Here is a 25284-nt window from a genome sequence, read left to right as displayed (position 1 = left end):
GGAAATTATTCGATTTTTAAAACCTGCTCAATAAGATTTATGAGATGATGAACCACTTCTGGTGAATGCTTTCTTCAAAGAACTGTTTAAGGAATGCACCTTATATGTCAACTTCAACAGCACCATTAAGAAATATTGTATTACATGTACTAATCATGGGAATAATATTCACTGAAAATGAAAACACTAAACATAAAATCAAAGATCATTATAGTTCTAAAGGGTTGTAAAAATCATTATGTCCTATCCCCTCATTTGTAACATTTAAATGGAAGCAGAGTGAAGTGTTTACCCAAGGTCTAGGTATAAATTATCAAAATCATAAAGACTAAAACCCAAGTCTTTAGAGTCCCACTTTATTCACTTAACACATGTGCTATGTGTCACTTCCCTTGATAACAGATCATCATCAGGGGCAGGAGGAAGGAGAAGGAGAAGGCAACATTGCAGCTGGCAAGGAGGGCTTCATCTGGGTCAAGCAACAGGATGATCGTTTTACAAACATTATCTAATTTCTTTTCTATTGTAACCCTGTGAAGTAGATGTCATTATCTCCATTTTACATAGAAGGGACAGAAATCACAGGTAAGAACCTGTCCAAGAGTGAACAATAGAGCCAAGATTCCAACCAAGATCTGTCTAAATGCAAAGATGCAACTTTCAACTATTCCTGCTTTCCCAGTACTGTCCTCCCACAGTGCATTTGTTCTGGGTCTGACTGTGACTCAGCAATGACTGGGTGGCCTGGCTGGCTGGCTGGCTGGGTGGGTGATGTCCCCATTTGGATGCTATCTTTATCAGAGAGCACAGCCATCCCAGGGAGAGGAAAGCCTTCTTTTCTCAAGAGCACAGAAAGCAGATGCACTTCTTAGCTAAATTCACTGGAACATTTTATTCATCAAACTCTCCTGTTCACAGCTAACTACAGATCCAGGCTAAAGGCATAGAAACATATAGGAAATACAATATGTACTAATTAACTAATTAATTAATTAGTACTAGTAATAAAATAAAACATACAATATATGAATGTATTCAATGTATGAATTTACATACATTGCTGTATGTAAATTCAACAATGCTTCCACTATCTGGCACCTAAAGTATATGCAACTAAGAACTGGAATTATGTCCAAAAAAAAAAAAAAAAAAAAAGAAGAAGAAGGAAGAGTCCTGAGTTAGTACTTCTTAATAAGGACATGGGACTGGTGGGGAAGGGGAACAAAATCACCTGGAGAGATTTTCCCCATTTAGGAGCCTATTCCTCCCTTACATATACACCTCAATTCTTTTCATCACAAATGCCCAGGCGGATATACTAGATCCTGTCAGGAAAGCAGCTGGGGCAAATCATTTGATAATGTTTGTGAGGTATTATAATTTTGAGAACCAACAATACATGCCATACCCTATTTGTTTCAAACTATGGTGATAAGTGAGAAACACAGTTGTCCACATTTCCATGTCCAGCTGGACAGGAGTGACAGAAGGACTGTCAGGGAAGGACAGTGTGCCATCACGAGCTCAACGTGACCTGACAGTAAAAAGCTTAACCACTAAGGAGCAGGCAAAAAAACAGTAACAAATAAGAAGATACATAAATCAAAAAAGTCTGGACTGTGAGCTATGAGGTCAATCATCTCAGAGATTTCACTGGCCCCTGAAAGCATCACTGTATACTGGGATAATATAATCAGTAACAAAACAGTTTGGAATAATCAATAAAAAATTGAATTGTATTTAATAAAAATTGTTAAGAAAGTCAGGGAAATGAAAATATTTTTTAATAGTTTTTTTTTTGGGGGGGGACAGGGTCTCACTCTCTTGCTCAGTCTATTTTAGAAATAAATCTAGTAGGCCACACACAGTGGTTTATGAGTGCAGTGGTAATAATCATGGCTCACTGAAACCTCTGCCTCCCAGGCTCAAGGAACCCTCCCACCTCAGCCCCAACCCTGAGTAGCTGGGACTACAGGCACATACCACCACTCCAGGCTAATTTTTGCAATTTTTTTTTTTCAGAGATGGGGTTTTGCCATATTGCCCAGACTGGTCTTGAACTCCTGGGCTCAAGTGATCTGCCTGCCTCAGCCTCCCAGAGTGCTAGGATTACAGGCATAAGCCACTGTGCCTGGCCTAATAGATTTATTTCTAAAATAGCCAGATTTCTCTGATTTCATCAAGGTTCAGTGATTTTGAATGTCTACTTATATGTAAATGATGGGTGAAATGCAATATGGTATAGTGATACAACGGAATACGGGTTCTGGAGCAGGTGGCCCTGGCTCCAGGTGGTCCTGGTGCTCAGGAGGTTTGGTTGTCTTTGCCATAAGGAATGTAACTTAAATCAGCAAGGACATGACGTTTCCAAAGGAAAGTACACCAAGGTTGCAGAAAAGTCACACTGGGACACTGGGACAGAATCTGAGAACCACAGCTCGGTGTCCATGGTTCTCAGAATCTGAGATGGATGACTTCAGGGATGACAGAGGAGGTAGAGGAGCTTGCAAATGAGACGCAGGGGTAATCAGAAACAGAAAAGAAGACCTCAGGAATGTAGTCACCAAAGCCACGACAAGAAAGTATTACCAGAAGGAAGGAACAGTCTGCTGTGTCATATGTTGCATGGCAATGCTAAATAAACAACTAGGGAGTATGACCTGGACATAATGAGATGAGAGGTCATTAGTATATTAGTTTGAACTTCTCAGGACAAACAAACTCTTTTCAAAAAAAAATTTTTTTTTTTAGATGGAATCTCACTCTGTCCCTCAGGCTGCAGTGCAGTGGCACAATCTTGGCTCACTGCAACCTCTGCCTCCCAGGTTCAAGCAATTCGCTCACCTCAGCCTCCAGAGTAGCTGGGATTACAGGTATGTGCCACCATGCCCAATGAATTTTTGTATTTTTAGTAGAAACAAGGTTTTGCCATGTTGGCTAGGCTGGTTTCGAACTCCTGACCTCAAGAGAGGAAGCCGCCCCGCCCCCAAGCATCGCTGCGGAACCAGAACTTGGGGCAGGGCAGAGCAAAAGGTGATGAGGCCTCCCAAAGTGCCTGTTTCAGCCTCCCAAAGTGCTGGGATTACAGGTGTGAGCCACCGCACCAGGTCTTCTTTTCAGAATTTTAGTAGTGAAGGGAAGAGAAGAAAGGAGGACGTTGCTGGGGATGAAGGTAAGGGAAAGCCGGCATGTGGGTTCTTTTGTAAATGGCTAAGAAAAGCTTGAGTATGTCTAAATGCTTAATGGCAATGAGCTGGCAGAGAGAGGCTGATGACGCAGGAAAAAAAAATGCCCAATGGATAGAGTAGGGCTTCTGAAAATGCAGGGGGAGATGAGAGCCACAGCACAGTGGAGGGACTGAATTTAGGAGGAAGGAGCAAAGGAAGAAGCAAAGAAAAGCAGCCCTGATACAAGGACCTGGAGGGAGCTCCTGTCTGATGATTTTATTTTCTCTGAGAAGTAGCAGGTAGTTCATATGCTAACAGTGCAGGAGCTTCAAGGAGGGTGGAAAAGTAAGAAATTTCAGGAAAGTGGACATTTTAAATGGTCACTAAGGAGAACCCAGAGAGGAATATGAGACCTCCCTCACCCCCAAATCCAGTCTCCTCTAGTTCATACCCTAAACTGTGGACTCTCATGTCCATGAGAAATGGTTAAGATCACTCTGAAGGGCCAGGTTTAAAAAATGGGGTTCTTAATGAGAACACATGAACCCAGGGAGGGGAACAACACACAGTGAGGCCTGTCGGGGGAGGGTGGAGGCAGGTAGTGCATTAGGGAAAATAGCTAATGCATGTGGCACTTAATACCTACCTAGGTGATGGGTTGACAGGTGGAGCAAACCACTATGGCACACGTTTACCTATGCGACAAACCTGCACATGTGGCACATGTCCCCAGAACTTAAAAAATGAAATAAAATGAGGTTCTTTCTATTGTGCTTTACCAAGTATCCCACAAACCTCACTGCACAAGGGAGAGGGCCCTAGATTTAAAAATGCAATTGCTTGACAGACATTTCCATCCACAAATTCCAAGAAATTAGTTTACGCTGATATTTTAATAAACAGCTAATATTAAAACATGACACAGAAAAATACAATATGCAATCAAATTGAGAATCAAAATTAAGACAAAATATTGCAGTGAAAAGTCCTAAGTCATTTCAGGTTTCTATTTAGAATTAAATTTCTAGTATTAATGTTCCTTTTCAGTTTGTTTGGGTCAAGAGGTTAACACCAGAAAAAGAGTTAATATAAAAGTATGGTCCAGGACAAAGATGTGTCATTATATTTTGCATAAATGCCTGTTATTGGGAAATTATCAGTTCTTAAAAACAACCATTCCTAGTTCATTAAGAGGCAATCAATTACATCAAAACCCATCTCCTATTGTATTTTATTTTCCAATCAGTAGCATAATATAAACCATATTTCTGTATCCACAACTGCTTAATAAAAGGTGTAAGTTATAAACTCTATTTCTATACCTACACAATTGCTTAAGATATAAAGGACATATAGGTTTATATACAACTAAATCACATAAACTTTATTGCCAGATTTGTTTTAAATACTGTGCTTACTCACTTTTTCATTTTACTGTAGCCTTAAATCTTAGTGAAATCCGTGACTAAAAGCAGATAAGCAAAATTAATATATAGGAACAGAGACATCTATTTAAAATATGCCTTATAAGAATGACTGTAATTGGCTCAAACACACACAGGAACAATCATAAAAAAAGAACACAAAATACAAAAAGATATTTGTGAACTGTTGAGAATTTAAACCCGGCAAGAATCATAAATGTTGATGAGTATTAATGGGGAACTTGGGGAGCGGAGGGGTGAAGGTAATGGAAATGGGAATGTACAGGAAAGTAGCTAATATTCCAAGCTAAAAACTCTATTTTCCAGCTTACTTGAAGCCAAGAATGGCCACGTCACTCAGCTCAGGCCAACGGGCAAAGGTGTAATAAGCAAAGGTGTTGTGTGAGACTTGATATGAAAAGCCTTTCTTTCCTGTGATCCAAGAAATGAGTGTAAGGGGCTGGAGCTTCAGAAGCCACCTCAGACAATGAAGCGCTCTTGACATTAAGAGCAGAAGCCACGTGCTTTGTAACTGGAATATAAACGTAGATCGGGTCTCCAAGAACTTTGTGGAGCTGCCACACACCCCTAAATAGCTACCCTTGGACTTTATATAAGAGAATAAATACTGAGGGTTTAAACCACTGACTGAATGTTTGCTACTTTATAACCAAAAGCAATTCATAATTGACAATCAATGGAATTAGGCTTCACAAATAGACAGACAAAGGCTTTACAGATATAGATGAATAGAAAGTCACAGGAAAATACCCATGAGATATAGGCAAGTCCAACAAGCAGGTTAAATAAGAGATCCTATCTCTTATTTAAATCCTCTTATTTAAACTTTAAAAGAGTGTGGAGATAGCATGCTATGTAGAGAAGTGTGGAAAGTTACACCCTGCAGTGTTACCAGGGGTTATTTCAAGGGAGTGAGATTACAAGGAATATCCACTTCCTTTATGACTAGTGGGGATTTCTGTTTTTAAACAGTGAGTAGGTATAGTCTCCATAATTAGTATAAAATATGCCTTTTGATATACACACAAATAAAGAGACAATATATTATCCTGGCTTTAACTTGTGATTTCATTAAAAATTTTTGGTTAGGCTGGGCGCGGTGGCTCACGCCTGTAATCCCAGCACTTTGGGAGGCCGAGGAGGGCGGATCACGAGGTCAGGAGATCGAGACTATCCTGGCTAACATGGTGAAACCCCATCTCTATTAAAAATACAATAAATGAGCCAGGCGTGGTGGCGGGCGCCTGTAGTCCCAGCTACTTGGGAGACTGAGGCAGGAGAATGGCGTTAACCCGGGAGTCAGAGCTTGCAGTGAGCCGAGATCGCGCCACTGCACTCCAGCCTGGGCAACAGAGCAAGACTCCATCTCAAAAAAGAAAAAAAAAAATTTGGTTAAACTATTTATTATAATGACTTTTTTGAAAGAGAGAATTTTACTTTTCTAGCTACCAATGACCTCATCTTTAGTATACAAAATTTATTTAAGACAGAGGTAAAATCTATTTGATTCTTTAACATCTACTTAAAAAAACAAAAGCTTGTTGCTGGAAAGGGCAATGTCTTATTGTATTCTGATGTGACAGTGAATCATTAATCTCATGATAGTCATCAGAGCTATGTATAAGGAAGCAAGAAGTAAAAACAAACTTAGTCAACTTAATAATCCCACATCTTCAAAGACTGCAAAAATTAACATAAAAAAGGGAAGTTTCCTCCAATATATTCCAATAAACTTTGCATAAAAGACTTGCCTAGAGTGAAGTATGTATTGAGTAACAAAACAGTATAGAATAGTAGTAACTTTTCCCTGTTAAAGAAAAAGCATGTTGGTAAAATTGTTTTAAAAGTTATGAATCTATTGCATGGAAGCAACTATTCACCTAAGCACTCAAAAGGATCTGAACAGTTCACGCAGGTAGGCAACTGCCTAGATTCATGAGGGGCACAAGGATGAGTAATCTTAGCCACGCTGTCTCCTAAATTTACCCTTTGATCTACTAACTTGTCACCTAGAACAGTGACCTCTAAAACATACTACATCTTATCTCATCATCTGATTCACCAGGGAAGAATGGTGACACTCTCTTAGGTAAGAGCATGTACCTACCTTCCCACTGGCCTGTCAGCACCAGGCTTCTGTTAATTACCACGTCGATTTCTGTAGCTCCATCTTCCACAGCCAATCTGATCTCTTCTAATCGTGTCTTCAAATGAGTCTGTCCAGCTGGAAATCCAGTGGCCACTAATAGAGATAAAAAAGGAAAGGAAGAAAGAGGGAAGGAGGGAAGAAGGAAAGTAAGGAAGTGGGGGAGGGGAAACAAATTTCAATTGGTCAGTAATTCATCAAAGAATTCCAAACCCCAAAACATCAGCATTTAAAGACCAATGCATTAATGACACTTAAGAACATCACTTACGTTATGCATAAGTGTGAAGAAATAGAATGTTCTCTCGTATTAGTGTTAGGACAAATATTATCATTTTCTGGAAGATCTGAAATTAAGATGCTGCAGAGATGCTCATGAAGGTGGATTAAGTAACCAGCAAAAATGTTATCTTCACAGTGATAGCCATAAAATAGTAGTTGTAGCCCTATCTTAATGAACACTAGTTACCTAGCACACTAGTTCTGGATCCAAATCTTGATCAAGTTAGCTATTTTGATTTTTACTCTTTTACCCCTGATTTATCTTGATTAACTTTCTCATGAACCTCTTTAGCTGTGGTAAACAAATTGTCATATGTGTTCCTCCCATTGCCTATGTTAAAAACAACCAGCCTGGCAGATGAGCATAAAGAAAAGAGAATGCAGGAGGAAAACATACCTAATTAGTCCACAAAATTGGGGAAGGGGCAGGGTTGGGAAGAGCAGAGCCAAGTGTAAATAAGAGGAAAATGAAAACACAAAAGACAACTACACTCTTGAAAAATAGTAACATCTTTTACACGCACATCATTAACTCTCCATCCCTGTTTCTAAATACAACCTGTCATGTTTCCTTGACATTAAATTCCTTGGGGCTGGGCATGGTGGCTCTTGCCTGTAATCCCAACATTTTGGGATGTTAAGGCGAACGGATCACCCGAGGTGAGGAGGTTGAGACTAGCCTGCCCAACATGGTGGCATGTTTACTACTAAAAGTATAAAAATTAGCCTGGTGTGGTGGTGCATGCCTGTAGCCCCAGCTACTCGGGAGGCTGAGGCAGGTGAACTGCTTGAACTCAGGAGGCAGAGTTTGCAGTGAGCCTAGATCATGCCACTGCACTCCAGCCTGGGTGACACAGTGAGCCTCTGTCTCAACAAATAAAAATTAAAAACAATTCCTTAGGTCTGCTACCTTAGAGGAAAGCATGTTTCTCCGTTGTTTAAAGCAAAAATTGAACTGACTGAGGTTGATGAAAAATTAAGGTCTACACAGGTGTAGCTGCCAAATACTTCGGGAATCCTCATAAACCAATTCTATATAAATACTGTGCACCATGTTTGTTTTAATATATTCCTAATAAGCTATAAACTCCTTTTAAATGTTTACTTATTTTATTTTTTTGTAGAGACCTTTGTTGCCCATGCTGGTCTCAAACTTCCGGCTTTAATCAATCCTCTTGCCTGAGCCTTCCAAAGTGCTGGGATTACAGATGTGAGCCACCATGCCTGGCCTAGACTCCCTTTTTAAAGCATTAGGATATTCCTCGAACATCTCTTAAAACTAGAATCTAATTTTATATCTGTCTATTCATCCATCCATATACACACAGATATATATTTACCAAACTAATGCTTTAAAGACTTTTCTGTCATACCAAGTCCTACTGTGTCTATCTGAAGTCAGTGACTCCTGAATGCACTCTCTCCTTTATCTTCTAGGTTTTGTGTGGCTCTTATCAGCTCCCACGTGGACTGTGACAAGTCTCCCCTAACTCCATTTCACTCCTTTTCTAATTTATACAGTGCCATCAGGTAACTTACAATGCCATGAAGCTGATCATGTCACATCTCTAACCTTTCAGTGTCTTCTCTATCATCAGAATTCAGGCCAAATGCCACCACATGGCATGGATCCCCTCTGAAATTCTGCCCTGATCTCCCTCTCCAGCTTCAACTCCTGTATCTCCCCCTTTGCCCTGTCTTCGGAACCCTGCCTTTGAAGTCAACAACTGCAAACCTTCTCCAGTCCCTTGAACATGCTTTGTGCCTTCATATGTGCTAGTGCCTCTGTCTAAAATGCGGTTCCCTACCTTATTAACACTGTGAACTCCTTCTCATCCTTAAAACCCAATGCAATTATATCCACGACGATGCTTTCTCTTACTTTGGTGTTACCAACCTCTGCAGAATATATCATTCCCTGCTCAGAATTGCAACTGCATTTTGCGCATATCTTTTTTTTTTTTTTTTTTTTTTTTTGTCTGAGATGGAGTCTTGGTCTATCACCCAAACTGGAGTGCAGCGGCATGATCTCGGCTCACTGCAACCTCTGCCTCCCAGGTTCAAGCGATTCTCCAGCCTCAGCCTCCCAGGAGCTGGGATTACAGGCACTGCCACCAACCCTGGCTAATTTTTGTATTCTTAGTAGAGATGGGGTTTTGCCATGTTAGCCAGGCTGGTCTTGTACTCCTGACCTCAAGTGATCCACCTGCTTCAGCCTCCCAAAGTGCTGGGATTATAGTTGTGAGCCATCGTCCCCAGTCCACATATCCTTATATTTTACATATATATATATAAAAGAACACACATACATGTGTGTGTTAGTATGTGTATGTGTGTGCGTATATATATATATATATATATATATAAATACTATATATCGTGCCTTATGATTTTTTTCTTTACCTGACTATTCCTCCTAAACCAACTGAGTTTCCTTAAGGATAGGAATACAGTTCTATATTGTTGGGAACAAATATGTCTTCCACTTACTAAGCAATTAATATATACTAAAATCATGAATAAATACAACTAATTAAATACATAAACTAATTTAAATCATAGTACAAAACTATATATAATACCCCACTGTATGAAGAACTGGACACACGTTTAAAAAATAACAACAAAAGCCACAACCCATTTTACCTGATGCCACAGGGATGTTACAGCCTGCAGCCTTGAGTGCTTTCACAGCATCACACACCCGGGCGGGATAAACACAAACGGCAGCTGTGGTAATGCCTATCAAGAAAAAATAGGAATAGCCAACTTTAAATGAAGCTCAATTCACACAACATGCTTTTAATTATCATTTATATCGCAATACTGGCAAAAATCAAACGAGAGAAAAAATAATTCCCCCGCAATGCTGCAATAAATTAGAAGATTTTATTTTCCACATTCCCTTCTAGTTCTTGACAACATGGATTATTTTCTTATCGTTGAAAGTCATAAAAACAAGTTTGATATACTCTTCTTTGAGATTAACATAGTACTGTGTTTTAGAAATGTCTAAATAGTAAACTTGGTGATCGCTACTACATGAAAATACTTCAGGTAGATAACAAAATCGGTATTTACAGAGCATTCTCACAGGACAACCTGAAGAAAGGACAGTGTGAAGAAGGACAGATGAAGACAAATATTAAGTAAAATTTAGAGGGCGGTACCACAAAAATGACATTTAACTGATCCTATTCCCTATTTTGAAAGAAATAATAAAATCTGAAATGGAAGCCCTGATTTTAAGAAAAAGTTCATAAATTTTAAAAAACTTAGAAATCAAATAGTCACTATAAAACAAAGAAATATCATAAGACTTTAAACCAAGTTGTTACCTTTGAGTGCAATAAATAAGGTGGTATTTTTATGGCCAACTCGAAATAAACATAATAAATACTTTTCAAAAGCCATAGAGCTGTTTAGGTTTGTATGTTACCTATAAACCTAAACATGTTTATTTGGGATAAAAGACCTGCACTGGGCCAATTCAGCGTCCCTAGTTGCACTCACAGCAGATAGGCACTCGGGGGCCATGAAGCATACTCCATGGGAAGGAGACCTGGCTCCAAAACTAGCCCAGCAAGTAACAAGACATGTAGTCTTGGGAATGCCGCTTAGCCTTCCAGGTGTTGGGTTCCTTATTTAGAAAACAAGGGAATCAATTCTTACAGGTGTCCAACATCTCCAAAATGCTGAGGTTCTAAACTTACAGTAACTTTAGGAAAGTCCTTCTTTTCATGTATACTAAGGCAGTGAACATGACTTTTTTTGAAATATCTAACCTAATATACAAGCAGGCTATATTTCTTATTTGCACTTTATTTTCAAAAGTATTTCATATACTCACAAAAAATACTTTATGTATGAGATGTGATTATTAAGTAATGAGACTGGCTTTTTCACGTGTGGCTAGGGAATCAGAATTAGTATTTTAGTGTCACTAAACAGAAATTTTCCAAAACTGAAGAACTGAAAAGAAATAAAGTCACTCTCTACCAAGCACTTTAATCCACTGATGGAAAGAACTGACCTAAAAAAAAAAAGACTCAGATTCTCTTCCTGCTGTTTTTCAGAGAAGAATCTGTCCATGTATACACAGCAAGAGTTTCTATCATGGATTCTATCACCGCTATCATTAGCAGTTGTATCTTAAGTCCTCTTAGATCTAGTAATCAGTATTGTAAGCAGTAAACACCACACAGATCACACCAACAACATTACCTTTATCATACATATTTAAAGCTTTTAAGAGATCTTCCCGGATTGGGTATTTGGCTTTATAACAGAGCCTTTGAATGTTGGAAGATGTATCATCGCCTGAAAGTGTAGTAAGATCTATAAAGGTAACAGCTTTCAGGAGCCAAGCAGCCTGGTTTAAAGAAAAGTGAAAACAAAGTAAATTTAATAAATAAATAAACAAACAAACAAACCTCCAACCCAGTTGGTTAGTAGAGAAGCATTAGACAAGTATGGGTGTTAATATCTTATGTCCACACTGTTCTATGGAATGTTCTGATATATGATATAAACACAGCTCAAGAGCCACTAACAAGATGAACACTGCCCAAAATAAAATGGAGGAAGAGTGGCCTTAAACATTTTTTTTCTCCCACAGATATCCCAAATTGAAACCCCTGTTAGCCCATGTCTCCCCACTTCTGACTACTCCATCTCAGCCAAACGGAGAGCCCATCAGAGCCACCCTGACATAGAAGAACTCCGAAAGAAGGTTTCTATCTTACATTTTACCCCCCGCTCTGGGATCTGGGATGAGATTATTATTTTTTAAAGTTTCCAAGTTTTTTTATTTTTTTTTTTCAATTTAATCCAATTCCATTTTAAAACAATATTCATTTTCACAACTCAGTCTGATGAATTTTCTTTTATCTTTTCAATCAGAGTATTTCTAAGGATGAGCAAAATGTGAACTATCACTCTCAAGGATTCAATCACAGTATTCTGCCTCACGTGTGAAATGAACTCTGAATTCCTTTTAATCTTACACAGCATGTCTTTGGTTGGGATACACTGAAGAAAATGCTGACCACAAGTACTCTACGAAACATCATTTTTGGAATTTTGAAAAATGATTTATGGAAAGTAATAGTAAGGTAAACACAATGGTCAAGAAAGGTCAACTCTTAAACCTAAGGGCCTCAAGAGTGGACGCATCAAGTTTAGATGTTAGGGCTTTAAAATTAAAATAGAAGACAACCAAAGAAGGCATGTCTAAAAAACTGAATAAATGTGTTGAGAAAATATGCCATTTAATTCACTCATGAATAAAGATGCCTCAAATTCATTTGCGGTTTTGCCACTCAAGAGTGATAAGATTTTTAACTTGTTTGGATAAATGTGTTATCTTTCTCCAACCCATCATCATCATATATGAATTATTAAAATAAGTCATGGACAGCTGCAATCTTTTAAGTTTAGATGCATCTTGAGCGAAATTCAATATTGTGGCCTTGAGGGAAGAGACCATGCATTGTAAAATACAGGCACAGAATGCTCAAGAAGAACCCTTCCCTGCCACTCCTTTTTCACCGTTCTGCGAGCCTGGATTTGTTCCGCACGCCTCAGAACTGCCGGGTGATTCACTTGTATTTTGGAGATCCAGCTAAGGTCTAAAACAGACAGAAAAAACACTTTTTGAAACCTAAAGTTTCATTAAATATAGTCACCTATTTTTACATGGTCCTTGAAAGGATACATTTATCACTTGACATCAATCTTTTTTTAAAGCTTATGTTTCTTTTTTGTACCACAATAAATAAACAGCCTTGCTGATGGAAGCCCAGTCAACAAAAGGCATACTTCATGCAAAATCACTGGATTACTTTCAAAGGCAAAACCCACAATTGCTTCTGTACCAACCTATACATTTGGAACTGGAAGAACCTGTATTGATTCATCACACAGACATGCTTAACAATCGAGAAATGTGTGTTACCCATGCCATGCACCTCACCTCTGACAGCAAAGACTTATTTGTGAGTGTCCAATCCAGGAGAGCAAATGATTAATAAATACTTAAGTGAACTAATGGTGGGAATTACAGAAACTGTGCTCACTACCCGCTTACTGGCAAGATTAATACCTACTGCACGCTGACAGGATACAGCCCATTCTTTCTTCAAAGAAAAAATTTTCAAAATGTATTAGAAATAACAACATTGACTGATATAACAGAAATTAGAAAAAAAGAAAAAACAAATTATTTAAAGTTTCAGGAGAGATCTCTGTTGCTTTTGTTCTGAAATGCTCTCTCCTACCTTGATCTACTCTCTCTTCTCTTCCAGTTAACTGTAATTTCTACTTTCAGACCTAGTCTAAATATTAGCTGTTGTGAAAACACTGTCAGCTCCCCAGACAGACCTAACATTAGATAGATCTCTACTACAGAACTTGTAATCAGTTCATCAAGGATTCCTGGTGAAACCATTTGTTGTACTTAGTACACTGCCAGCCATGATCTTACCCATCTTTGGGTGTCTAACATCAAACAGTGTTTGGTACGTGTATTTCAACGTCACCCACCAATATCCTATAACATAGGTGGCCTCACAGTAAATTGGACATGAACATTATTTACCTTCTATAACTAACCTCACTTCTATATCTCTCTAGCAATTCCATGTTTTTAAAAGAGCCTTAAAAGAGTACTGTAGAAAAAGTTATCCATTAGAAAAAATGCACTAATTACAGAACTCTTTATAATGCAATGAAGAAAACTGCTGATCACATACTATATCATGTAACAATACAAATTTAAGTATTTGCATCTAAACTCATGTTTACAGATGATGTTCTTTCTCTCATTTTCATTTCATTCTTCTTAAAAGTATTAGTATTAAAGGTATAGAAATTGCAAGTTGGACTCTAAGTGATTAATAATGATATTCTTATTTAAATTTCACTGAAGAAGGAAAAGAGTTTGGGTGCTTCTTTTTCTCTCTAATTATTTTGTTAGCTGAAATCATTTAACAAACCAGATTTTTAACATTTCAATCCATCTGCTCCTGCTCCTCAAAGATATTGTATGTTTTTTTTTTGCTTGTTTGCTGAGCCAACTTCACAGAGAAAATGGGAGTCTGGGGTCAGGCTGATGAAATCTGCCTCTGCTTTCCCACACAAGAGCTGTTTTTGTTCTAGCAGCGCCCGAGAAAATGAGACCAGACACACTAGACATCGTCCCAATTTATCTAAGACCTGTAAGAAACACCCCCTACTCAACCACAGGAGAGGCTTTTTTTGAGGGGGACACAGTTTCTCTCTGTCGCCCAGGCTGGAATGCAGTGGTGCGATCTTGACTCACTGCAACCTCCACCTCCCGGGTTCAAACAATCTCATGCCTCAGCCTCCCAAGGAGCCAGGGCTACAGGCGTGCGCCACCATGCCAGGTTAATTTTTGTATTTTTAGTAGAGACGCGGTTTCACCCTGTTGGCCAGGCTGATCTCGATCTCCTGACCTCAAGTGATCTACCTGCCTCGCCCTCCCAAAATGCTGGGATTATGCATGAGTCACCGCACCCAGCCCTAGGAGGCTCTTTTTTTCTTTTTTCTCAGATGATTGATAATGGTGATTGGGTTCATGGTAAAGACTGTTTCAGGCAGATATAGGAAAATAAGTGAAGCAAAGAGTATGTGAACTCCAAGGCTCACTGCCAACTAATTCTTGACCATGATCAAAAAGAGGTAGGCCTATTACTCAGTTGGGCAAGGCTTTGAGAGGCTGTCCTTTATCGATCACGGGACATCCCTGAAGTCCTTCCCTTCTTTACTCCCAACTCACCATTACTGTCGCCACTGGAAACAGTGGCACCACTGTTGAAGAGGGGTCTCAGGCAAACACAAGCCTCTTCCTTCACCATCCGGCTCCTTCCTCCTTCTCAAGCCCCAGCTCCTTCCTCACCGGTCCTCTGCCTCTGTGGTGCAACCTTCCTAATCTACTGGCAGTTCCCTGGCACATGATGCCAGGCTGTCTCCAGATCTGTACATGCGGACTGCTCCTTCTACCAAGAATACCATTCCCGGTCTTGCCGAACAGTGAACTGCTGCTCATCCTTTAAGACTCGGTTCAAATGTCACCTTCTCTGGGAGCCTTCCCTTCATCTCACAGGTTGAGACATCCCTTTGCTTCTTTGTGCTCCCACGCAACTCTGCATTCTACCTTTAGTACACCCCCTTCACTCAGAATGCCACTGATGTGTCCACATGTTTATGTCCCCAAACGCTTTGTTAAAACTCCAAGCGAAGGACTTGACACACAAGTGGCATATGATAAATAAGTCGAGTGGTTCCCAAAGACCAGAAAAGATTTAATTCTGGGCAATGTCTTTCTCCACTGCTTCTGACTACAAAGGGCTTTTGGATCTCTACAAGAAAGGTGCCACTGAAGTATGAATGGGATGCCTGAGAACTTTCACCTTAAAAATCAATTTTGAGTACACCAAAGGTTAGAACTCACAAGGTCTGCTCTTGCACTTCTCAGAAACCTCTTGCCAGAGGTCCCTGCAAACCATCTACTGGAGAATGTAATAGGATTTCTTCTCTCACAGTATCAGCCTTGACTGCTAAAAATATCATTAGCGGTCATAAAATTCTCCAGCCCCATATTTAATATAGCCACAAAATTTGCCTCTGTGACCTCCCATGGCAATGAATTATGTAAGTGACTATCTCGTTTTATTAGCACTTAATTTGCTACTCTTTAATTTCATCAAATAACCCATGTTCTCATATTATGGGGTCTGGGGAAAAGAAAGGACTGATTGGCCTTTGTTATGTCCTTCATAATTTTTAATATTTTATTCAAGTACCCTTTAGCGTCTCCTTCCCAGGAGAAGTGATTCTAATGCACATAATCTCATCAGGACCAAAGAATCTTCTTATGGGGCCAAAAGGGGTTTTAAGTACACATGCCTATGGGGAGAACAGACATGAAACCATAATTGGAAGGCAATGACACTCTTCTCTTAAAATTCTCCAATGAAGAAAGTCCCACTATTTATCTTAGTATGTCATTTTGGTGGTTTTTAGGCCCTTGTGTTGGTGATAAATTTGTCCTCAAATACTCTTCTCACAATTTACTATTATTATTTTCTGGTTCAAGTCTTAGTGCAACTTTACTTTCTAGCCTTTCCATCATTTTCATTTGTGTTTCTACAGAAGTTCCTGTATTTTTCACAGCATTCCTAAAACATGTAACACCAAATGATAACCCTACGAAAGGAGGTGCATTTTCTATTTTGATTTTAACTTTGTTCCTAATACACAAAAATAAAAATTTACCACACTGGCTGGATAAGAAGTCCAGTTCAGAGGAAGGGTAGGTCACAGTAGGCTTATCCAGTTGGCTAAAACAACCCTAATGGATAAGTAGAGATTTCTGATTCACCCGAAAGCATTCTCAGTCTAGAGACATTTCTGGTTGCCACAGATGGGGTAGGGGGATTCTAGAGAAGGTGCCACTTGTATCTAGTGGGTAGAGGCCAGGGATACTGCTCAACATCTTACAAGGCACCCACAACTTAGAATTATGTGGTCCCAAACGTCAACAGTACCAAAGCTGAGAAACCCTGCCCAGAAAACTGTGCAGGATGCAGGAAAAATAGACAGGAAGCACTGCAAGGTTGTGGGGCTGTCAGAAGCAAAAGCAGGTTGGCTAAATGTGACTGAATGTGGCTTGTGTGACCGACTGTGCCTTATTTGTAAAGTGCCGTAAGCACCAGGCTGAGTGCAGGCATGGGCTGTCCAATCAGTAACCACACACGTGTGCCTACCTGAGCCCTTGAAATGTGGATAGTCCAAATTGAGATGTGTTTTAAGTGTAAAATACACAGATTTCGAAGATTCAGTACAAAAAGAAGGATGTGAAATATCTACTTACGTGTTAACATTGATTACACAGTGAAATTATAATATTTGGGGTACATTTGGCTAAGTAAAATGCTATTAAAATATTTCACCTGTTCCTTTTTATTTTTTTATAATGTGCACACTTGAAAATTTAAAACGACTCCATGTCTCACATTATGTTTCTATTGGCTCTAGGCTCTAGTCTAGGCTTTATGATACAGGTGACCAGAAGTCACAGAAGATTTCCAAACAGGGCTGTAACAGAATTAAAGGAGTATTTTAAAAAAGTAATCGGCACACAGAATATGTCCCATGGAAATACTTTTATAAGTTTGCAAATGCAAATATGAAAAGGCATTTATGGTAGCACTGTTGCAAATGACACCAAGATCCATGTCCAGTTCAATAACATATAGCAAATCCATAATATGGAATACAATTCAGCCATTAAAAAGAATGAAGTACAGGCTGCATGCAGTGGCTCACGCCTGTAATCCCAGCACTTTGGGAGGCCGAGGCAGGCAAATCACAAGGTCAGCAGTTCGAGACCAGCCTGGCCAATATGGTGAAACCCTGTCTCTACTAAAAATACAAAAATTAGCTGGGCATGGTGGCGCAAGCCTGTCGTCTCAGCTAGTTGGAGACCGAGGCAGAAGAATCACTTGAACCCGGGAGGTGGAGCTTGCAGTGAGCCGAGATTGTGCCACTGCACTCCCGCCTGGGTGACAGAGCAAGACTCCACCCCCCCCCAAAAAAAAAAATGAGGTACATCTGTAAGTATTGTTGTAGAAACTGATTATACCATTACTCAGTAAAAATAAGAAATATGCACAGCAGTGTGCTTTTTAAAATAAAACTGTTAATAAAAACAAAAAATACAAAACATGTATCTGTTGGTGTATCTGTTGGTGTATATGCCAAATTCATAGAAGTGTTTCTCTTCAGAGATAAGATTATATTCCTAATTTCTCATGTTATATATTCCCCTAATACTTAAACATTCTTACAAAGACCAGGCATTATCTTATTGAGCGGGAAATATAACACATAATAATACTTAACTCTTGAATTAAGAGGAACTGCCAGGCAGCAGTGTGAAGGACAGGTAGAATGAAAGGCAGACTACAGTAGGTAAACCAGTAAGCAGCTGTCTGTGATCCAGGCACCAGCATCATACAATACCTACTTGGGGCATTTTCACAGCTCTAAACCCTTCGTGATCAATCTTTGGCCACTGAGCTGTTCCAGAAAGCCAGCCTGACACAGCTACACAATGTCAGGCAGAAATGATGATACCAGAATGCCGTTTCTGTTCCCACAGAAAAGATCACCACAGGCCTCCAGGTAGAAACTGATCATTATATTGCTCCTACATGATACTAACATTACAAGGGGATGAGATGGGCCCATGCTCTATTTAAGAGCCTGCTCTAGCCCACCCATAGCTGTGCTCCTCTCCATGGGCAGGGGTCTGTGGGGCCAAAGACACAGACCGTCCCTGGGCCAACATTCCCCTCTAGTCCATGCTCAAGGTGCATAGGACCCAAAATTTCTAGATCAGATGGCTCCAGCCTTGTTTAGAGAGTCTGCAGGGATCTCTACCCAAAGTCAAGACTTAAACAAGATACAAGACAGACAAGGGACAGAAAACCTCCTGGAGAGTTTGATAAATGCAAGTATGTCTATGAATACCATTCATTCATTCAAGTAATATCAAAGGGCTATCCACAATGGTGCCAGACACCACTGGAGGCTCTGCAGATTGAGCAGTGCTGAAAAGAACAAAATCCTTACTCTCACAGGCCTTTCCTAATAAGAGATAAACACATAAATATCTATTAACTATATTATATATCTGAGCTACAATGAAAAGTTATATAGGATAAGAAAATGGAGAATGTAGGATGGGCATGGGCCAGGAAAATCTGATGATAAAACATTTGAACAGGGCACCAGGTGAAATAAGCAATGAGGCCATCATCTAGGGAAACAGTGTTCTAGGCAGAAATGTCGGAGGCGTTTGAAACAGGGCAACTCCATCTGGAATAGGGGCTGGGTAAAATGAGGCTGAAATTTACTGGGCTGCATTCCCAGAAGGTGAAGGCATTCTTAGTCACAGGATGAGACCGGAGGTCAGCACGAGATACAGGTCCTAAAGACCTTGCTGATAAAACAGGTTGCAGTAAAGAAGCCAGCTAAAACCCACCAAAACCAAAATGGCTAAAAGATTGACCTCTGGTCCTCCTCACTGCTATACTCCCGCCAGTGCCATGACAGTTTACAAATTCCATGGCAACAGCAGGAATATTTTTAGACCTATAGGGTCTAAAAAGGGGAGGCATGAATAATCCACTCCTTGTTTAGCATATCATCAGGAAATAACTATTAAAAATAGGCAACCAGCAGCCCTCAGGGGTTAAATAAAAGAATGGAGTAGCCATTCTTTTATTCCTTTACTTTCTTAATAAACTTGCTTTAACTTTACTCTGAACTCGCCCTAAATTCTTTCTTGCACAAGATCCAAGAACGCTCTCCTGGGGTCTGCATCAGGACCTCTTTCCGGTAACAGAAAGAGGAGAAGGCAAGAGTGAACAGTCGTATCTAAGGCAATGCAGGGACACAGTGTAATCAGAGGAAAGTAGGCAAGGCCAGGTACGGGAAATGGAAGAGAGGGCGGCAACGGCCAGATCATATAGTAAAATGTTTTCCAAAAGGAGGGTAATAACCCACGGATATGTCATGAAATCAATTTTGTCAGTGGCAATGAGCATTTTTAAGAAAGAAAGAAACAGAAAAATAGAAAATGTCAAGATACAATGTATGTTATACAGGTAGGATCATTCGTGGAAGTTCTGTTTCAATCCCGTGTGTACCGTGTGGTGTGTACCATGTGGCAATATAAAATATACTGCATATGGTGAGCCATGGCCAATAGGGTTCAAAAGGTCCTTAAGGAGACTTTTTCAGCAGGTTTTCCCGTGTAAGACGGTAAGTCTTTTAGAGAATTTTCAGCAAGGGCTGAAATGATCTGATTTACATTTTAAAATAATCCCTCTGGCTATGGTGGGAAAGCCAAGGAGGAAGCTCAAGCAAGAGCAGGTGGTGGCCTGTAGCAAATCACTAGACGAAGCACAGCGGAGAGGGGTCAAAATCTCATCAATCAACTCACTATAGCTTTTCTATTCTGCATTTAAAATTTGTCTTCAAACAAATAAGAGCTACTCAATCTCTGGCGCTATTATTCCCACCTGGAGAGTGAAAAGTCAAAGATCCAGAAGCATCTGTCAGATTCACAAAGCACAAAATTCAAAGAAGAGCTTCCTCTGCTCAATACCCATAAACAGCCTCAGGTAAGTCTCTCTGTGGAAGAGTTTACAGATTAGAACACACTGTCAGGGCTGACCTCGCTGTCCCTCTCCCCAACCACTCTATGCTCCAAGTAACTACTGAAGTCAAATTTGATAGTTCTTCCCAATATGGTCCAACAACTGCTGAGCTTTTGGTCCTGACTAGGGTGACCACCTCATCCTGGGTTGCCCAAGACAAGCCCAGTTTATGCCTCCTGTCCCCTCTGTGCTAGCATTCATCTTCTACATTTCATTTCTTAACAAAGTTGAAAATATACCAAGATGTATTTGGGAGACTCCAGCTTCTCTTCTCTCAGTCTCCAGCAATGTCGCACAGCATGTGAGAGCCCGGTGCAGTGAACAGTGTTACTTTACCAAGTGGTTCACTCTAAAAGGAAACCAAAACTTGACTCTCTTCCTCACTCTACTAGACATAACAAAACACTCCCAGCATGCCAGGCATTCACTGATTACTGAGGGTACTCAGAATATTCGTGGCTACTCTATTCAGTAAATGGTGCTAGGAAAACTGGCAAGCGACATGTATAAGAATGAAACTGGATCCCCATCTCTCACCTTATACAAAAATCAACTCAAGACGGATGAAAGACTTAAATCTAAGACCTGAAACCATAAAAATGCTAGAAGAGCTAGAAGATAACATGAGAAAAACTCTTCTAGACATTAGCTTAGGTAAACAATTCATGACTAAGACCCCAAAAGCAAATGCAACAAAAAAAATAAATAAATGGGACATAATTAAACTAAGACGCTTCTGCACAGCAAAAAAAAAAAAAAAAATCAGCAAAGTTAATAGACAACCCACAAAGTGGGAGTAAATATTCGCAAACTATGCATCCAACAAAAGAATAGCATCCAGAATCTACAAGGAAATCAAACAAATCAGCAAGAAAAAAAACAAATAATCCCATTAAAAGTGGACAAAGGACATGAATAGACATTTCTCAAAAAAAGATATACAAATGACCAACATATTAAAAAAAGCTCAATTACTAATTATCAGGGAAATGCAAATTAAAACCACAATAAGACACCACCTTACTCCTGCAAGAATGACCATAATTAAAAAGTCAAAAAATAACAGATGTTGACGTGAATGTGGTGAAAAGGGAACACTTTTATACTGGTAATAGGAATGCAAATTAGTACAACCACTACAGAAAACTATATGATTTATCAAATTCTGTAAATCTAAAACTATTTACTTTGGGTCAGGGTTTTTAATTCCGCAACAACAACAAAAGCTATCAGTAACAATGACCTCAAAAAAAGTATGTTTAAGAAAAAATTTTACTCCAAATTCCCATTTCTCAAGAAAGTTGATTATTTGTAATTTGCACAAAATGTTTTTCAACATTTGCCATGAGCCATAGAAACCAAAGGTATCTATCTATCTATCTATACATATATATCAGACTCCAGGATGACCTAAATCTGCTAAAAAGCATCACTATCTACCCCAAAAAATTAGTAGTTAAGATGCCTGTGTCCAAAGATAGCAATTTAACACATCTTCAGAAGACACAGTTACAGAAAACTCTGAGCATGACTTTCATTTAGATAAATGACTATATTCTAAATATTGCTCACTTTTAGATCTAAATTTTCTAGTGAATGTGTAAGAAGGCCGGATGCGGTGGCTCACACCTGTAATCCCAGCACTTTGGGAGGCCGAGGCGGGCGGATCACAAAGTCAGGAGATCGAGACCATCCTGACTAACATGGTGAAACCTCGTCTCTACTAAAAATACAAAAAATTAGCTGGGTGTGGTGGCATGCACCTGTAGTCCCAGCTACTCGGGAGGCTGAGGTTGGAGAATCGTTTGAACCTGGGAGGTGGAGGTTGCAGTGAGCCAACATCATGCCACTGTACTCCAGCCTGGGTGACAGAGTAAAACTCCATCTCAAATTCAAAAAATAAAATAAAAGAAAATAAGGAAAGCAGTAGTTATTAAGTTTTTGGCTCCATTAGCAGAAGATTCACAAAATACTAGAAAATATCAGTTTCATAGCAGAGTCATAGGTGCTTCAAACAGAAAATCAGTTAAATTAATTGGAATATTAACTCATTTTAAAAATCTAATTTATCAAATAAAAAAAACCGGAAGTCTATTTTGCTGAAGGTAAAATAACTGACATTGATGTGACTACCACTATAAATTCAGTTAAAGAGGTTAGAATAAAACACATAATTATGTGATTTTGCAGTGATAACATGGATACAAATTTTGTTGTAGTAGCATGATAAAAACATGCTCTTATTAAATTAGGAAACCTATGGAAAAGAAATATACCTGGATCTCTTTGTGACAGACACATAATTCATAATTTCATCCAAATATGCTTCCATAGTCTAACAACTAAAATAAAAACTGTCATTGTGAAATTTTAAACATTTTATTTATACACAGAATAAAGGAACGATCTGATCTTTGTGAAAACGGTGGCATTAAATTAAACATAAATCTTTCTTCACGGCAATACGCACTCTCTCTTTGCTGATTCTCATCAGTTGAATACTAGAAACATCTGACTCTTCGAAGAGTTAGGAGCCATTCTGTCAATCAGTCTAAGCTGATGTACACCAGTCTTGAACTATCTTCTAAATAAGACCTTTAAATGTTGGCTTTTTTTTTTTAAATCAGTTGAAAATCTTTTATTTAAAAAAAAGTTAAATAAATAAAACACCAAAGCCTCTTGTTTTTGAAACTGTTAGTGAACTACAATTATTGATGACAATTTTGCAAACAGGGAGACATAAAATTTACTCCTACAAAACAATGGATTTGAGCAAATAAAATAATGGTATTTCAACTAGCATACATGGGGTTAATTTTAAAATTCTAAAGTTGCACTTTGGAATACTTCAACTTGCCTGTTTTGACTATCTTTTGTTACATAACAACCACCACAAAACATTGTGGCTAAAAACAGCAATCATTTTATTTCTCCTGATAGGTTGACTGGGGCTCAGCTGAGTGGTTGTGCTGCTGCTTTCACTTGAGATCTCTTGTGTGGCTAAAGTCAAATGGTGGCTGGGATTAGGACATACAAGATTTCACTCACATTTCTGATACCTTGGAGGGTGCAGCTGGAAGACTGGGCTCTGCTGGGACATTAAGTCTCCTCCTTTCTCTCCATGTAGTCCTCAGACCTCTCCCTTTCCAAGTGCCTTTTCCAACAAGGTAGCTGAATTTCTTAATAGGCAGTCAGAGCACCCAAAATTGTTAAAGCAGCTGTAGAGCATCACTTCTGCCATATTTCATTGGTTAAAGTGAGTTACAGGGCCAGCCCAGAATTAATGCAACACAGGACTACACAAAGGCATCAGTACCAGAGACGTGGTCCATCTCTGGAGACTAGCTACCCCAAGCTCCTATTTTAAATTAGATAAACTTATATTCTGTACTGGAAAGAAATGAAATTGAGAAGACTTATAATTTTACAGTATTTGAATTAGCAAAATATCCAAAAGGATCATAAACAGAGACATCTTATTTGACAAGTTTTGTCTTATAAAAATATTTACTATTTTGTCTCAGAATGGAGGCATAAATATATTAGCTGTGAAAACATTTCTGGTAAAATATTTACACACTTCAATTTAAAAAAATGTGAATTGAAAATATCTTCCATTTATAGAATGTGCTAAACTTACCAAGTACCTCAACACTTGTAGAGAAAATATTTTCTTAATTTTAAAAACATGTTTCATGGATAAGAATCAATTGAAAACTATCAAGAATTTTAAACTTAATAAACAAAATGCAACTTTGACAGATTGATACAGCTAAGAAGCTAATTAAAGCAGAGTAATAATTCAACTTATGTTGTTTTATAATGCTGAGATAATATGAATAAATTTTTTGGCTTTGATGTACATGAGTATATTTTAGTGTTAGAATGAATTTTTTAGTGTTTGAACGGAACTATTTTCTCTTGAACAGAAGATCTACTAATAAAATAAAGGCAATGTATCATTCAATGTTTTAATTATATAATTTTAAGTATTTTTAGTGCTCCCTTTTTACTGTCAAAAGTGTCTAGTTTGCATGCTAAGTCACCCTACCAAACATCCAAGTCAATGTCATTTCTGAGCAACTTTCCCCAGTTCTTCAACCACTAAGTCTTCCTCTGGGCTCCACTGAACCTTAACAGATTGATATTACAACTCTTACCCAAGTCAGTCAATAAATATTTAGGTGTTTTACTGTCTATCAGGCCCTGGTACATAATCCAGTGGTTATGTTGTGATAGTTGAATTACCTACTTGGATGTTGCAAACAAGATACTAAAACAAAGGTATTCAGACTACCTCATTACCCCAAACTACCCAGCTCCTCATCACTGTACTTAACTGACGCATAGCAAATGATCTACAAATATTTGATGAATTGAGGACGACAACACATAACTTAATGAAAAAGGGAGCTGGTAGTTTGGGGAAGCCCTGATACACCAGAATAAAGGAAATATAGCCATTCACTTACCCAAGATTCATTAAGCAACTACTACTTGATAAACAAACATAAAAAGAAAGGGACATCTGGGGCAAGGAAAAGGATCCAAAACCACAAAGATTGTGCAGCTTAGTGTTAACCATCAAAGGAGAACGGAGAAGAAAAACATGTAATTTAACAACGTAAGAATCAAATTGGCCGGGCGTGGTGGCTCAAGCCTGTAATCCCAGCACTTTGGGAGGCCGAGACGGGTGGATCACGAGGTCAGGAGATCGAGACTATCCTGGCTAACACGGTGAAACCCCGTCTCTACTAAAAAATACAAAAAACTACCCGGGCGTGGTGGCAGGCGCCTGTAGTCCCAGCTACTCGGGAGGCTGAGGCAGGAGAATGGCGTGAACCCGGGAGGCGGAGCTTGCAGTGAGCTGAAGTAAGCTGAGATCGGGCCACTGCACTCCAGCCCGGGCCGCACAGCGAGACTCTATCTCAAAAAAAAAAAAAAAAAAAAAAAAAAAAAAAAAAAAAAAAAAAAAAAAATTTTTTTTTTTACAA

General features: G+C 39.0%; 1 protein-coding gene across 3 annotated transcripts in view; it reads right to left on the bottom strand.

The window, feature by feature from the left end:
• Nucleotides 1-25284, bottom strand: part of DERA (deoxyribose-phosphate aldolase) — a 143426-nt gene that overhangs the window by 91999 nt on the left and 26143 nt on the right. For 2 of the 3 annotated variants that reach the window (XM_017873777.1, XM_017873793.1), the window contains exons 2-5: nt 12573-12670; nt 11265-11412; nt 9687-9782; nt 6720-6854 (exon numbers count right to left, since the gene is read on the bottom strand). In XM_017873777.1, the coding sequence (XP_017729266.1) occupies nt 6720-6854; nt 9687-9782; nt 11265-11412; nt 12573-12670 (477 nt within the window). Of the gene's footprint in view, nt 1-6719; nt 6855-9686; nt 9783-11264; nt 11413-12572; nt 12671-20529; nt 20616-25284 lie in introns of those variants that run through there. The other variant, XM_017873785.1, reaches the window with a different exon arrangement.

The sequence above is a fragment of the Rhinopithecus bieti genome, unplaced genomic scaffold (genome assembly GCF_001698545.2).
Source record: "Rhinopithecus bieti isolate Rb0 unplaced genomic scaffold, ASM169854v2 scaffold_110, whole genome shotgun sequence".
Classification (NCBI taxonomy): domain Eukaryota; kingdom Metazoa; phylum Chordata; class Mammalia; order Primates; family Cercopithecidae; genus Rhinopithecus; species Rhinopithecus bieti.
Note: the sequence above shows the minus strand (reverse complement) of the source record. Positions and strands in the feature narration are given on the sequence as shown.